Source organism: Leiobunum rupestre, chromosome 5, assembly GCF_980474605.1.
Source record: "Leiobunum rupestre chromosome 5, qqLeiRupe1.1.hap1, whole genome shotgun sequence".
Taxonomy (NCBI): Eukaryota; Metazoa; Arthropoda; class Arachnida; order Opiliones; family Sclerosomatidae; genus Leiobunum; species Leiobunum rupestre.
This window is the reverse complement of record NC_143388.1, coordinates 62,286,750-62,300,722: the sequence shown is the minus strand read 5'-3', so window position 1 is coordinate 62,300,722 and position 13,973 is coordinate 62,286,750. Positions and strand designations below refer to the sequence as shown.

The following is a 13,973-nucleotide window of genomic DNA, read 5'->3' as shown; positions in this document are numbered from 1 at the left end:
CATCGTTTTTTAGTGACGTCATACTTCACCCTTATAAATATGGCGCTCATCTAGAGGAAAAGATTAGTTGCCGTCGATGCCTTGTTGTAGATAGTTTTTCGTAAATTGTAACTCTGTATATAATGTAACATATTTTAATAACGTTCACTATCTTAATAAATTAAGTTCAATTGGGTCTTCTATCGATTAAATAAAACTAAGCACAAATGCGAAATATAACAGATGTTGGGTTGGCGAAATTTCTGCAAGAAACACCGTTTCATATTCTTCAAGCTCTACGTATCCATATCAATGTACTAAACAGTTGCTCAATATAATTTACAGATTAAAAGTTAGACATAATTTATCAGTGCGAGATCTATATTCGTACTAAAAAGCACAACACAAAATATGTAAAGTATATTTTGCAAAACGATGTTTTATACGGAAATATTAAATGTTTTGTTAAACATACAGATTATCAAAATCAAGACAAATTCTACGCTATCATTGATATATATAATGTATCGACACCCTTTCAAAGCAGACCTAAAGAAAAATACACTTAATTACATTAAAAAATAGAAGTGATCGGCATTCAAACAATTAATATTAAACATGGAATTTTAACTCCTTGCTTTTTTTTATTGGTTTTGAAAAAAAATTAGATGAAATTTGTTATAAAGCCAGCAAATTTAGTAGGCATCAAGCTAGATTGTTAATTGTGTTATGATACATCTGTGTATGTGGTTTTCTAATTTATCTATGTATAATTTATAATGTGTAATAATACACATTTAACTATTGCAGGCAGTTAATTCTTGATAGCTTAAAATATAATGACAATCTTAATTACAATTAAAACTGTTGAAACCAGGTTAATATATTACACCATCTAAATACTAGGCAAAAACTATGTATAAATATTTTACCACTTTCAAACCAGGTAAAATCCATTTAAAAACTAATAACTAAAATATAAAATAAATTTCACTACTTAAAAACCATGCAAATAATAATAAAAATAATAAAAGCTTTTTATTCAGAGATATCCTTTTCAGTGTGGTACACCAATACCAGGTAACAAAATTTGAATAAATCTTGACTAGGTTAAAACTATATAAACACTAAGTACAGAAATGGCCAAAATAATCTACTAGGTTAGAACCAGATAATTACCATTGAAAAACCATCTTTACTAGCCTAAAACCCGCTTATTTTTTGGTAAGGGATATATAGCCTCCAAAAGCATCTCGCTTACATAAGGATTAATGGATTTTCCACATACTTCAACAATATTAGATTCTTAGAAGAAATATTAGTTTTTAATTGACATGATATAACCCCCAATTATGCAAGCATATCTTGTCACAGCTGAAAATTTCTTAAATTGAAAACTATCTGTTACACTCACATATGGAAATGTTTGTCAATTTGAATGAAATTTTATACATATTTAGAACTATTCAGGAATGAAGCCACCAATCTTTAAAATTATAATACTAACCCCTACGCATTTATAACTATGCCAAAAAAATTTATGAACCACTTATTATAAATAAACAACGCAACTAGTTTCAAAACTTTTCAGTTCCATCATCAGGTATAATTCAAGTGATGAGAGGGGAGACAAATAAACTCCGTAGGGAAAGGGGTAAAAATTCAAAATATATAATTAACAAAAACGTTAATAGTTGTAAGACCCATAGATGGTGCTAAGCCATAAGGGAGTTAATTGAACAGATGTTCAAAAACAAGTTTTTAATGAAGACGATGGTCCCGGTAGCTATGTTGCTTCAATTTGGAATGTTTAAAATTATATTTATCTGTTATTTAATTTTGTTGATTGTAAATTTTCTTTTCACTTTCCCAACCCTGGAATTAAGCCGGATGATGGAACCAAATGATTTTGAAACTAGACGTTTTCATAAAATATTGTTTATCACTACGCGACAGTGGTTCATAATTTATCTAGTCATAAAATGAAAACTAGACAAATGACCATTTAACTACATAAACTCAGTATAAAAAGTCACCACTAACAAATGTTTTAAAAAACTGTTTTAATTGCCAAGAATTGAAATATACCAAAATACACTAATATTTAACAAAATATTATAAAATGCACCCATAAATAAAATTACAATGCCTTTCAATATAATTAATAACGTCGGAACTGCTTTTTAAATTTTTCAAAATGAAAATCATCTGTTGCTTTTTCTTCATCGGATCTTTTATTACCTCCAAAGTTTGAAGACTTAGATCCTAAATGAGAACATTTAAGTTATGAGTTGAAGAAATTAATTTAGGACCATGTTTAACTGGACTAAAATAGGTAAGGTTTGAAAAACTTATCTGGGGTAAGACACATTTTACAAAATCATAATCCCAAAATTTCAACATCAATTTGTAGTAAACCAATTGATTCGTGGATATTTTTAAACAATATTTCACATCTTTCTCACACATATATTTGATAACACTAACCTGAAAAATTACCCAATAACAAAGAGGGTTCTGTTTCTCCGATAACAACCACTGGTTTGGGTTTGTGTTCTTTAACTTGTGGTTTCTTGAATTGTCTCGCATTATTTACTGTTCCTTCAATGTTGACTAGAAATGACAAACAAAATTATATATTTAATGAAAACTTTATAAGCTTCTAACAGGCTACTCACATCGATTATGTTGTACAAAGTTAACAGCCATGTTAGTTGGAACAAATGACGTCCCGCTTTCTTTCTTTGTCATTCTTTCCCGTAACATCTTTTGTTTTGCATCTTCAGTGGCTTCTATATTTCGTATGCGCTCTCTAATTTACAGGATTCAAATTAAGTTAAGTACTACTAATCAATAATTCCATTTAAAGCTACATCACTTACTCAATTCCAAGATCCACTTCCGGAATTCCGGATAACATTTGATTTGATAACATTTCTTCAGATTTTGTAGATGAAGAGCGACGCAAATGCTCTGGAACTTGGAATAATACATCTTCTGTCTTCTCCATACTAAATAAAACAACTCACTATTACCAAATTCACGTATTCAAGTTCTAGCAAATTAAAAAAATCATGAACAACATAAAGTATAAATTATTTAGTCAATCAAAATTAATTTATGCTTGTTTGAATTCTGATTTTGGAAAAAATTATGATTTACCAGAATACACTTATCATTGTACAAAACATTGAAACTACAAATAATAATTATCAGCTTAATAGTTAGTGGATATTTAAATAATTTATTTCATTCCCTTATTGTGCCAGGGGAAATTTAGAGCATGATGCCTACAGACAGTAAGTTTTTCTGGTGGTGCGAGATCTCATTGCCAGGTCAGGCGTTTTGGTCTTACGGTCAAAAGTTATTGGTCCCGTCGTCCCGATCCTGTTTCGGCGCCCCCACCTATGACGGCGACCGGTGTGGTTGCACCATTCGCACCGCCCTAGGGCCAGCGCTGGTTTCCACATAATCATTATCCCAAAAAATACATATGCCCTAGCCAATACAAATTATTTCAGTAATAACTAACTGGTACCAAAACGATAAAATTAAACAATTTAAACTTTCCAATTTCAATCCGAACAGCTATCAAAAAAATGTACCTTTCTCCATCTTCAGCTTCTTTTTTCACAACTCCTTTCTTTTTCGCAAGCTCTTCTTCAATGTATTTCATCCTACAAAAATGAATTTTTATTAGATTTTGACTACCATAATTTCAGGTTCATATTTTACTGAAATTTGAAAAACTGTTAAGTGTGCCTCAACTTTTTGGGACTGCAACGGGGAAATGTACTGTAGACAAATTATGACAAGAGGAATTGAAATTCAGATAACATTTGTGGCAATAAAAATTACGAAAGGGTTTAATATATTTATATAAAACCACCATACCCAATCTATTTTACTTTCCGTTTTAAATTATTATTTAACATTGTTTAAATCAGTTTTTACATGACTGGAAAAAGTTTATCCACATTTAAAGTTTAATATTACAGTAGCGTATGACGCTTCACTGAACAATTTTGTCTTTAGAAATAAGCCAATAATAATTGGTTTTTCCACATGATTAAATTGGGGAAATTTTGCAATGCAGTGTTAGGATTTTTAATACAATGTTAGACAAGTTTAAACTCAGATGTAACATGCCGCAGGACATTTTTATGCTTATTTTTGAGGACTGTGGGTGGTATTCAAAATTGGCCAGTGGTTCACTGGAGTCTTTCTCCCAATCAGCTTTGAGAACAATGAATACCTGAGTGGAGGCAGCTGAAGTTCTACCAATACACCTCTGGGTGTGGCCTATCGACCCGAAAAAGAAAATAATTGAAGACTTACATGTCGGCATCTTCATCTCTACGATTAGTTTCAGCTGAAAATGTGTTGCCTAAGGTAACCGCATCCAACTCTTCCATCCCAGTCCTAAAATGAAATGAGAATGTTTTTATGTACTATAATTATTATAAAAAAAAATAGTACTTATTCTTGGTTTTCAGGTTTTTCATGTCGACAATTCCTCCTGTTTTGAGCTTAAAAGGATCATTCTGAAAAATAATTGTAAGCATCAGGAAAAGATTAACTTCCTCAAATGCTACTTACACTAACAAGTTCTTCAACTGTGCTCATTTTCTTTCCAACTGCCAGTCCCAGAACACTAAATAAGAAAATTTTCCACGATATTAAAAATAATAGTGGCACAACTAACAATGTATTATAACAGACAACCAAATGAAATATTTTTATAAATAGAAATGGTTTCATAATTAAAAACTCGGAACCACTCCCTTCTGCGTAGAGTTCTTTCCCCTTTCCATAAAAATTTATATAGGTTAATCGTAATAGTTAGTGTAGGGAGCTGTTGGCTCACGTGGCATGAAGGGCTTGCTACCACCCTCCTACTCATTGTAACCCGACCACCTGTTTAAGGCATTAAAAGTCGATAGATGACTTGGGCCTAGATGAATATAATTTTTTTTTTATTTCGAATGATGTAGAATTAATGTAAACCAAAAAATATGTGGTCAGGTCATTTTAGAAATCACGCGCTCTCAGTAAAAATTTAACTTATGTGAAAAATAATTATGACTTTACTGCTGATTATATTATTATTATTATTATTATTATTATTATACTTAAAGAAAAATACAGCTATTGGTAAAGTCAAATTTTCAGTGCTAAATAATCTTCTAGGTTTGTTTAATAATATTACGGAAGTCACTTGAGGTAGCACAAATATATATTAAATAAAACTTAATTACCTAACACCATTTGGCTTCTTTCGCAAGCTCTGAAGATCTTTCGTATCATCCAGGACTGACCTACAATGTAAAATAATGTTGAAAACATTTGAATGACCATAAATTGTCAAAAAGAACATTTTTCATAGAGACCATAAGCAGAAACTGCTAACTAATTTGTTAGCTTTCTAAAACAGGTATTCTGCTAAGGTCTCTTCAAAAATGATCCCCGTATTATAAAAAGGGTTTTTCAAATTGCACTTACCATAAAATTTTGCTAAGTGATATTATGGTTTACAGTGCTATGAACTCAAATATCAAATTCATTTGGGATCAAATTAGACAACCTTAAAGAAACCTGATTTAAAAAGCATACATTTTGGAACTGGTGCAAATATAATGTTTTGATTTTTCAAGTAAAAAAATTGGGTTCTCAGAATTCCACTTGCAGACTAGTTTAGCTCATATTGGAGATCAACAACACCGTGTATAAATTCTGGCTAAACATGGTAAATGACCATTGACAATATAAAAAAGATCAAAAACTAGAATTACATTAATCTTTTAGACCACATTGAAAGTATCTTCAACACTAATTTATATTTAATATTTTTATCAATTATGTAATCTGGGAAAATTTAACTAAACAATTCTCTACATCAATAAAAGTTCAGGAACATCAGAACTGTGTCTAGTTGAAGGGAGTTACAGAGTATAAAATTTGAGGTTCTAGAATTTTGGAGAAGAGTAACCCTATATGTTATCATTTTACGCTATAGTGGCGAAAAATTTGTGTCAGGGTAAAACAGTTTTCCCAAAATGTCACAAGTGCTAAAAGGGATGCCAGCAGGAAGGCGCTTGTGTCCAAATTTTGCAAAAAAACTCCTACAAGCCTTTCATCCTGATAAAAACAATCAAGTACAGCTATATTGAGCTTCTTACTTTACACTCCCTTTAATCAGTGTGACGCTACGTAAATAAATTTAATGTATTTTAAGTTAAATAATACAGTATTGATTTCAGGGTTGTCACAGTTTTTTAACAATCAAATTCATTGACTTTTCCAGGTTTTCCCTGACCATCTCCGGAAATTTTCCCCAACTCATTTTGTGACGAGTTTTTTTTTAACCTATATTTTAGAAAAAGTTTCCTATTTGCTACCAAAATTAAATTCCGTGTTTTTTAGACCAATTTTTAAAATTCCCTGACTTTTCCCTAATTTTTAGACCCAATTTCAAATCCTATGACTTTTCCAGGAATTCCAGTTTTCAAGGCAACCCTGGTTATACAGTACCAAAAAAATTCCATCAAAGTAAAATTAGTTGAATAGACCTTCATATCAAATTAGTTTAGCATAAGAAACATTATAATAACCAGGATGGCAATTAACAAAAAATTATAACGGTACTGATTTTCGAAGTTATTTAGTTCGTCACAGAGCCCCCAAATGTCTAAATATGTCTAAGGCAAAATATACTACTACTTTAAGTCAGAACTGGGAAAGAGTATCGCAAAAGGTTCAGCAACAGTGGCGGCTTGACCGATAGGCGCACTCTAGGGGCCTCAAAAATTGTACAACAATAATAAATTCCAAAACCACTTTTACTTGGAAGGGCCTTATGAGAAAATTGTGCTTAGGGCCTCAAAGAAACATAATCCGCCACAGTTAAGCAAGATATGATATTTAGCATTAAAACAACTTATTACAATAACTATTTATTGTTATAATGTTACTTATGAAACATGGCTAATCATAAAAAGAGAATAACTGTTTATAAAAAAAAGTTTCTTAATTCCACTTAGTTCAAAATATTAATATATGAGGTAGATTTTTACTCAGACTATGCTGAACATTGTGATACACCACACTAGGGGGCTTTTCAGCTTCAAGTTCCAATAAAAACTTACCACTGAGCATGTGTCAGACCATTATCAAATAGAAAAGGTCTAGCAGCAAATTAAGCGTTGTGTAGTGCCATCATCATCATAGTCAGAGTAAAAATCTTCATTAAAATTCCCTAATATCAGGTAGATACAGCCAAGACCAATGAGATAATGGCGACAGTACAAATTACCGAGTCTTAAAATCCTGGGAGGGCAAGTTTGGACCCTTTTCCTTTGTTTTCCCATTTCACTGCAGTACTAACAGCTATCTTAGGGTACAGAATTAGTTTTACCCCATCAGATTATAAACTTCACACTGAAATGTGGTTCAGTGAAATAAAAAATATAGAATTGTTGAAAAAAATACTAACCACGGCATTCTAGTTTAAAGGCATTATAAGTCACTAGATGACTTGGGTGGTGCCGCGGGTATTAGCCTAGCTGATTATTTTTCTTACATTCATGTCATTTGATCAATATCCAACACTCGGAGCAGAATGAGAGGAGCAAAAAAGAATGTTTAAAAATGAATGTTGCCCTGAAACTGTTTCAACAAGAATGCACTTATTTTTATTAACGGAGAATGCCTGGGTTAAGGTGATATTTTATGTTGTTCCCAATCTCCCTCATGCTCTAAGAGTAAGCACCTTCCCTGTAAGAAATTCAGCCATGATGCAGATCAACTCAGCGTAATCATTCTCCCTACATATAAACAAATACATTCTTAGTGTCAATATGTCAATAAATACAACGAATATGGTAAGTTCATTTTATTGTACATATCAATTTAAAAACTTCCCACATTCTGAAATCAGCCAGCCATACTCACTAGTATAATGGCACAACAAAAGTATTTTTAAACAAAATCTGAAAAAAATACTAACTGCAGAATATAATTTTAGTACTAACGGTACCGTCTTAAATTATAAACATGGTATACCGTGTACTGATTCTAATTTTAATGAAATAAAGCAAGTCAAAAAAAACTAAATATGTCAAACATAATAATATAAGGTAAAAATTGTGAAAAATTTTATAAGCTAGTTTTTTCATGTGGTGGAAAGGAAATCTTTTAGAAGTGTAGTTCGTCTTTTTTCAGCTATATCCATTTGATTTTCAAGTTCTCCCCGATCGGTGGTTTCTGCTCTTTCTACTTTCCACGATAAATTTTCAATTTCTGCCTCAAGCTGAGCCTGCTGATATTCGAAAAGCTCTTTGCGAGGCCCAGGTTCCAGGTAATAGGCGTAAGGGTAAGTGTACTGCAAGGTATAACGACATTTAGCCAAAAGCGAAGCAGCGTCTAAAAGATATTGCCAATCAATCCAAGTTCCCTCGTTGCTCATTACTTTCGAGTGAATTCTGGTTTTAATTTTTTCTAAAGTTTGTTCTTCTAGTTTAAGGCTTTTGGCATGATTTTCCCAGCGCTCAAAATAAAAAAGGTACTTCTTTAAAGCTTCTCGTGCTTGGGCATGTGCTGATTCACTAGCTATATTAGGATTTTCCTTGTAACGACTGCATTCATAGTATTCGCTACCGTGAGTTTTCCAGTCACCCAAACACATCCAACAAAAATCAAATTTGCAATTATAACACTGCATATGATTGCATCCCCCATTTTTTTCTATACAAATGTGGCATTTAGGGCAGTCTTTGGTATGGGCTGAGATGTAATTGGCCGTTTCTGAATCATCAGCACATTTGGTTCTCCATTTCTTAATAGTTTCACATCCAGTAGGAGCATGATAATCAGAACCACACTTGCAACAAAATGACGTTTTGCAATACTTGCATATTACTCTCTTGCCTTGTTTCACTTTCGCCCTAATTATAATCGAACAATTAGGACCAGGACAAAACCTGAGCTCTGGATGACTTCGAATATAGTCACTAAAAGCAAAGTGCTGGTAGCGTTCCCTAAGGGACGGTTTAGTAAGAACCGTAAGCACAACATCCTCCGACGCCAAAACGTTGCATCCTTGAGCCATGCATTCAATAGACGTAGATACACCTTGCAGAATTTGAACTTCGAAATGCATCAGCCAACATTCCCTACAGAACTGATGATTACAACTTAATCGATGAAAGGTATCATATGAGTAACATTGAAGGCAAATGGGACATTGTATGGATTTGACCCCTTGGTTGAAGTTCGGATTATCATAATATTTCAAGGGCATCATTTTGGCATCGATCATCACTTTACTGGAATCTAAAGCATATTTTTGTTTAACTTCTACAACTGCCCAGTTGTGTGTGTGAAGTAGTACTTTGGCCAAGGAAGGAACTACATTGATACTAGCACACAAAGCTTCGACGCTTTCGTTGAGCAAACGTTCCACTTCTTCTATACTCAAACATTCATACTCAAAGTATTCTGGATCGGAACTTTTCGGGTCCGAATGTTCAATTTCATTGTCATCACCGTTATTGTAATAATCGTCAAAGTTTTCTTCCTCACTACAATCTTCAAAATCAACATCTGAATTTCCACCTGACATTTCTAAATCTAAAGTTAGTTCTTAATGGAACGAGCATAGATGAACAAAAAATTAACTTGGATGAAAAGGTACTTCACACTGGCTCTCATTCTCTACATATATTTGTGGATCCTAAAAATGGAAAACACTCCAATAAAGATTAATATCTAAAATGCATTGATTTCAAAATACGTTAGACAATTCAAAGACTTAATAGCAAGATAAAAACAACCAAATGTTAAGTAAGGAGTTCGTGGAAAAGCCCATGAGTTGAGCAAAAGCATTTCCCATTTTAAAAGTGGATTTAATTTTAACATTAAAGCCAAATGATAAAAATTTACTGCTAAAGATCACTTGAATTAATTAACCTGAAATGCCCAACTTAGGTAATATTGAAAAAGTGTAGAGCCCATGAGCTAAGATTTTAGCCCAACTTTGTTGATGAACAGTTTCAGAATTTTAAATATGTAGGATGCTCTTGAAATTTTAATTTTGAAGGGGGATGGGAGGTGGATTCAAGGTTGCATTAAACCAATAGATAAATTTCTACAGATTGCAGTGTTTTTCTATCAAATTGCAAAAAGGAAATATTTTACCACCTATAATCGGCATTCACTAATGAGTAAACACATATGTAATGACAGGTAAGCTGATATTCATTTAGAGTGTGCATTATAAGAAAAATTTATTTGACTAACTGGTACTAACTACCAGCCAACCAAAATTGTAATTAACATGATTTTCAATAAAATCAAACGATAAGGTACTAGATAAATTAGAAAAAAAGGAAATTAACTAGTTAAAATCTTAATGGTCTCTATGAACAAAGGCTTAACCAAGAGTGTAAACAAGCAAACATCTTAAGTGCTAAATTGAAAAATACTAATTACCTAAAGGTATCATTTTCTTCCTCTTCACTATCAGATGATAATTTCCTTTTGCGAAATTCTTTCCTTTCAGGCTTTCTTACTCGTTTTATTGAATTTTCATCTAAATTAGCAGAAGCCATACTTCCACCATTCCCACTGTACAACAACAAAAAGAGGCAAGAATCGGTAGGAGCCAGGAACCAACACAGCACAATTCTTTTGTCTTTGCCGAGCATTTTATGGTGTTGACCATTGAGTTGGGAATATTAATCTAGAGGTCCAATCAAAACGTCGGATTTCAGTATTTCGCGAAACAAGTTTTTAAAAAATATGAATACTGCCGTCTGCTCCCAAATGACGAGCCAACTTTATCATTCTACCCGTGGTGCCGTCTATCTCTCAATGGTTCGTTCAAATAAGACGCGTTTTCCGGCAAATTTTTTTTTCAAAAATATTGGATGGCGCCACGGGTCTTATGATAATGTTTCCTCGTCATTTTAGAGGAGACGACACAATCGTAATTTTCAAAAACTTGTTTCGCGGGGAGCAGATTTGATTGGATCTCTAGAATAATATTCCCAACTCAATGGTGTTGACAATAGTTTTATTTTGGAAAAAAAAACGGTAAGGAGTCTCCCACATATCCGTAGAAAATAATGTAAAAATAAAAAAACCAAAAGTATGAATGTATTCCCATGTATTCATTTAAACCTTGGTTAAATAGAATATATTCATGCCAAAAGAAAACAAAAATATCTCGGAATATAATGAACAAATAGGACCGACAAAGTTAATAGGTTTTAAAAGTCAAAATAACTTAAAACGCTAATAACTAATGTAAAAATTGCAAGGGCCGACTTCAGGTGTCAAATTTAGAGGATATTCGCGACCGAAACGAGTCTAGGTGGCGTAACGGCGTGCAACCTTTTTAAGGCAATTCTCTGAATCGTGATGATTGATTGTTCACAGAAATATTCCTAGCCCTTGCTCAAAGATATTAATTCACCAAGGCGGGGGAAGATGGTGAATTAAATCCGAGAGAGGGGGTTACATACAGGGGAAGGAAAATTAAATAAAAAAAGAGTGGAGATTCGAATTCAGAATGGAAACCCTTTGTCGTTAATCAATCACAAAATCTTTATTGAACACTCAATTTTATAAAATAACACTAAAATACAAAAAATTAACCAAATTGCGGGGGGAACTGAGGGGATAATCTTACTTTGCTTCTAGTAATGGTTAGGCCATCTCTACTATGGTTCTTTTAGCTTTTTCCAACATAAGAGGGGGAATTAAAATTGTAAAATATACACTCTTTGACCTTAAATTATTTTAATGAAACTATCGCTTACTATTTTCTATGGGATCGGTTCCAGTATGCCTACTCTCAGGCATCTTGGACTCAAAGGAAGTAGGGAGCAGAAACAAATATACACTTACACTAAATAATAAACACTACAATTAAACTACTACAATTAGAGATTCGACATTTACACAATGGCAATGTTAACTCAAAATAAATCTAAACAAAAATGGCTACAACGAGGGTACAATGCGAACTAAAAATATAGTCCGAACTGCATAAATACACGAAGCGGAATGAACTCTCAATCTCGAGGGGACCTGCTTTAAATCTTTTTCTCGAACAATAGCGTGTGGTTAAACTTTCTGTCTAAGACTTTTTCTCTTCGTTTCACTGACTATTTCTTATTTCGACCCTGGGTACTCTACAAGGGGGGGGGGGATTATGATAAATTTTCTACTCATCACTTGATTCTCTTCGTGGCTGCTCTTCGATTTACGGGATTCCGGATTACGCAAGACACACGCCCACGCGTTTTCTTGGAGGGGCTCGACGGGGACTTCTTGTTTCGCGGTGACAGTTCCAAGCTGTCCGTACTTCTCGCTTACGGCACGGATGCCCGAATTACGGTCAAGGGCGTATCCAGGATTTTATTTCAGGGGGGGTTTTGAGGGAAAATTTCAAGAGGGGGGGGGTGCTGACGGACGTTTCACTGATATTCATTAGGCACCCCCCCCCCCGGTCATCAGCATTTCGGAGCGGGGGGTTGAACCCCCAAACCCCCCCTTAAATACGCCCTTGATTACGGTAACTAACGAGCCGGATTACGGTACGGATGTCCGGATGACGACGACGAATTTCTTACAAGCGGCGTAGGTACTTCGGGTTTCAGTCTAAAACATCTGGTTAGGCGTGGGAATCGGTCTCGGTCATCTGGGTTTCTTCTCTCGGTACGGCTAGATATTGGGTGATCAACAGGTGATTTGAGGTTGTTGTGGGCATTACACTTCTCAGATTCATGGCTGCTCGGGGCATGCTCTTCCGGTCGGAATGCCCTGGATGTAGGTCATCTAGGTAAAGAGTGATGGTTGTTTCGATCATGAGGGTGGCAACGAGGGTTAATTAATATTTAAGCGCGACTTAATATTTTATATTTATCTCACCCGAGAAACAGAGTTCCCCGGGTAATGAAGTCGGACTTCCTTCCTTCCTGATACAAGTTGAGTTCTCTCCAGAATCTGAATTATCTCGAGTTCTGTCTCTTTGGGGCTCTGTCTCTTGGTTTTGTTCGGGGGAATTTAGGGCGGAGTTGAAAACAAAAAGTAATTGGTGACCTCCCATTTTATTTGGGTCATTGGTGCACCCAAGACTTGTGTCCTGTCATGGGATGTATGACGTTGTCCGACCCGCGAAAGGTTCTTTGGGGTTGGTTCTGCGTGATTGCGGGGGTCTCAGTGTTTGTGGGGGAAAAGGTGCCAGGAAATCACGACGTTATATTTATTTTGTTGTCAAGCGAAAATGTCCAGGCACACTTTTGACCTATGACCTGGCCTTGGAAAACGTGCGCTTTTTGTTATATTCGGGTTACCTGATAGTGACAAAGGTTCCATGGGATCGCTGTGAGTTGAGGGAATATTACTGGTTTAGTTCGGCAAAGTTTCTGAGAAAATTCGGAAAGGAGCGTACCACGGTAATAAAATGAGGAAAAAGACACCAATTATCTCCATATGTCAAGGGCTCTAATTTTTTGTATTGTTGAAGGCAGGGATTTAGTTTATAATTTATATTGAGTACCCTGTTTAATTAATTCTCTCAAATTTATAATTTATAGTGGGGGTTCGTTGAGTTTTATCAGATTGATAAACTATATTTAATTTGTATGTATGATTCAAAAGTTATTTAAGTTTTTAGTTTATCATTAAATTTAATTTATATTTAACAATGTGATTAGTTTTATTAAATAGAGCTCAAAATTCTAAGATGTTTGATGTAGGGGGCTTAAAGAATACTTAACAATAACTGTCAATATAGATGGTCAAGAGTGCGGGGGAAAATGTAATAACAAAAGTAAATAAAACACAGAAAAATAAAAATAAATTTAGTATGCGGGGGGTAAGTGAACCTGAAGGGTTACAGGCGCTAGCTTCTCTGAGGTAACACCTATGATCTAGCGTCTGCTACAGACCATTTAAAAACAAGTTGGCAAGCCAAAATATACCTCTCC

The 13,973-nt window shown here is 34.1% G+C and overlaps 2 protein-coding genes across 2 annotated transcripts; both read right to left on the bottom strand.

The window, feature by feature from the left end:
• Window positions 1-2,036: 2,036 nt before the first annotated feature.
• LOC149945544 (splicing factor C9orf78) lies at window positions 2,037-10,690 on the bottom strand. Its single transcript, XM_090174499.1, has 10 exons — window positions 10,468-10,690; window positions 5,238-5,297; window positions 4,579-4,633; window positions 4,459-4,523; window positions 4,318-4,401; window positions 3,585-3,656; window positions 2,862-2,990; window positions 2,658-2,791; window positions 2,467-2,592; window positions 2,037-2,244 (listed from the first exon to the last, which is right to left on the bottom strand). Exons 1-10 carry the CDS (start codon window positions 10,680-10,682, stop codon window positions 2,141-2,143), a joined length of 1,044 nt encoding a protein of 347 aa, XP_090030625.1. The 5' UTR covers window positions 10,683-10,690; the 3' UTR covers window positions 2,037-2,140.
• On the bottom strand, window positions 7,858-10,607 carry ari-2 (E3 ubiquitin-protein ligase ari-2). The gene is made up of 2 exons (XM_090174498.1): window positions 10,468-10,607; window positions 7,858-9,709 (listed from the first exon to the last, which is right to left on the bottom strand). The coding sequence occupies exon 2, from the start codon at window positions 9,596-9,598 to the stop codon at window positions 8,150-8,152; it is 1,449 nt and encodes a 482-aa protein (XP_090030624.1). The 5' UTR covers window positions 9,599-9,709; window positions 10,468-10,607; the 3' UTR covers window positions 7,858-8,149.
• Window positions 10,691-13,973: the final 3,283 nt, after the last annotated feature.

Excerpts from the sequence above, each read along its gene's own strand:
- ari-2 (XM_090174498.1), bottom strand. The coding sequence starts at position 9,598 with ATGTCAGGTGGAAATTCAGATGTTGATTTTGAAGATTGTAGTGAGGAA.
- LOC149945544 (XM_090174499.1), bottom strand. The coding sequence starts at position 10,682 with ATGCTCGGCAAAGACAAAAGAATTGTGCTGTGTTGGTTCCTGGCTCCT. Across the intron at positions 4,634-5,237 it reads AAGAAGCCAAATGGTGTTAG|TGTTCTGGGACTGGCAGTTG; the intron begins GTAATTAAGTTT and ends TTTCTTATTTAG. Across the intron at positions 2,991-3,584 it reads GAAGCTGAAGATGGAGAAAG|TATGGAGAAGACAGAAGATG; the intron begins GTACATTTTTTT and ends TGTTTTATTTAG.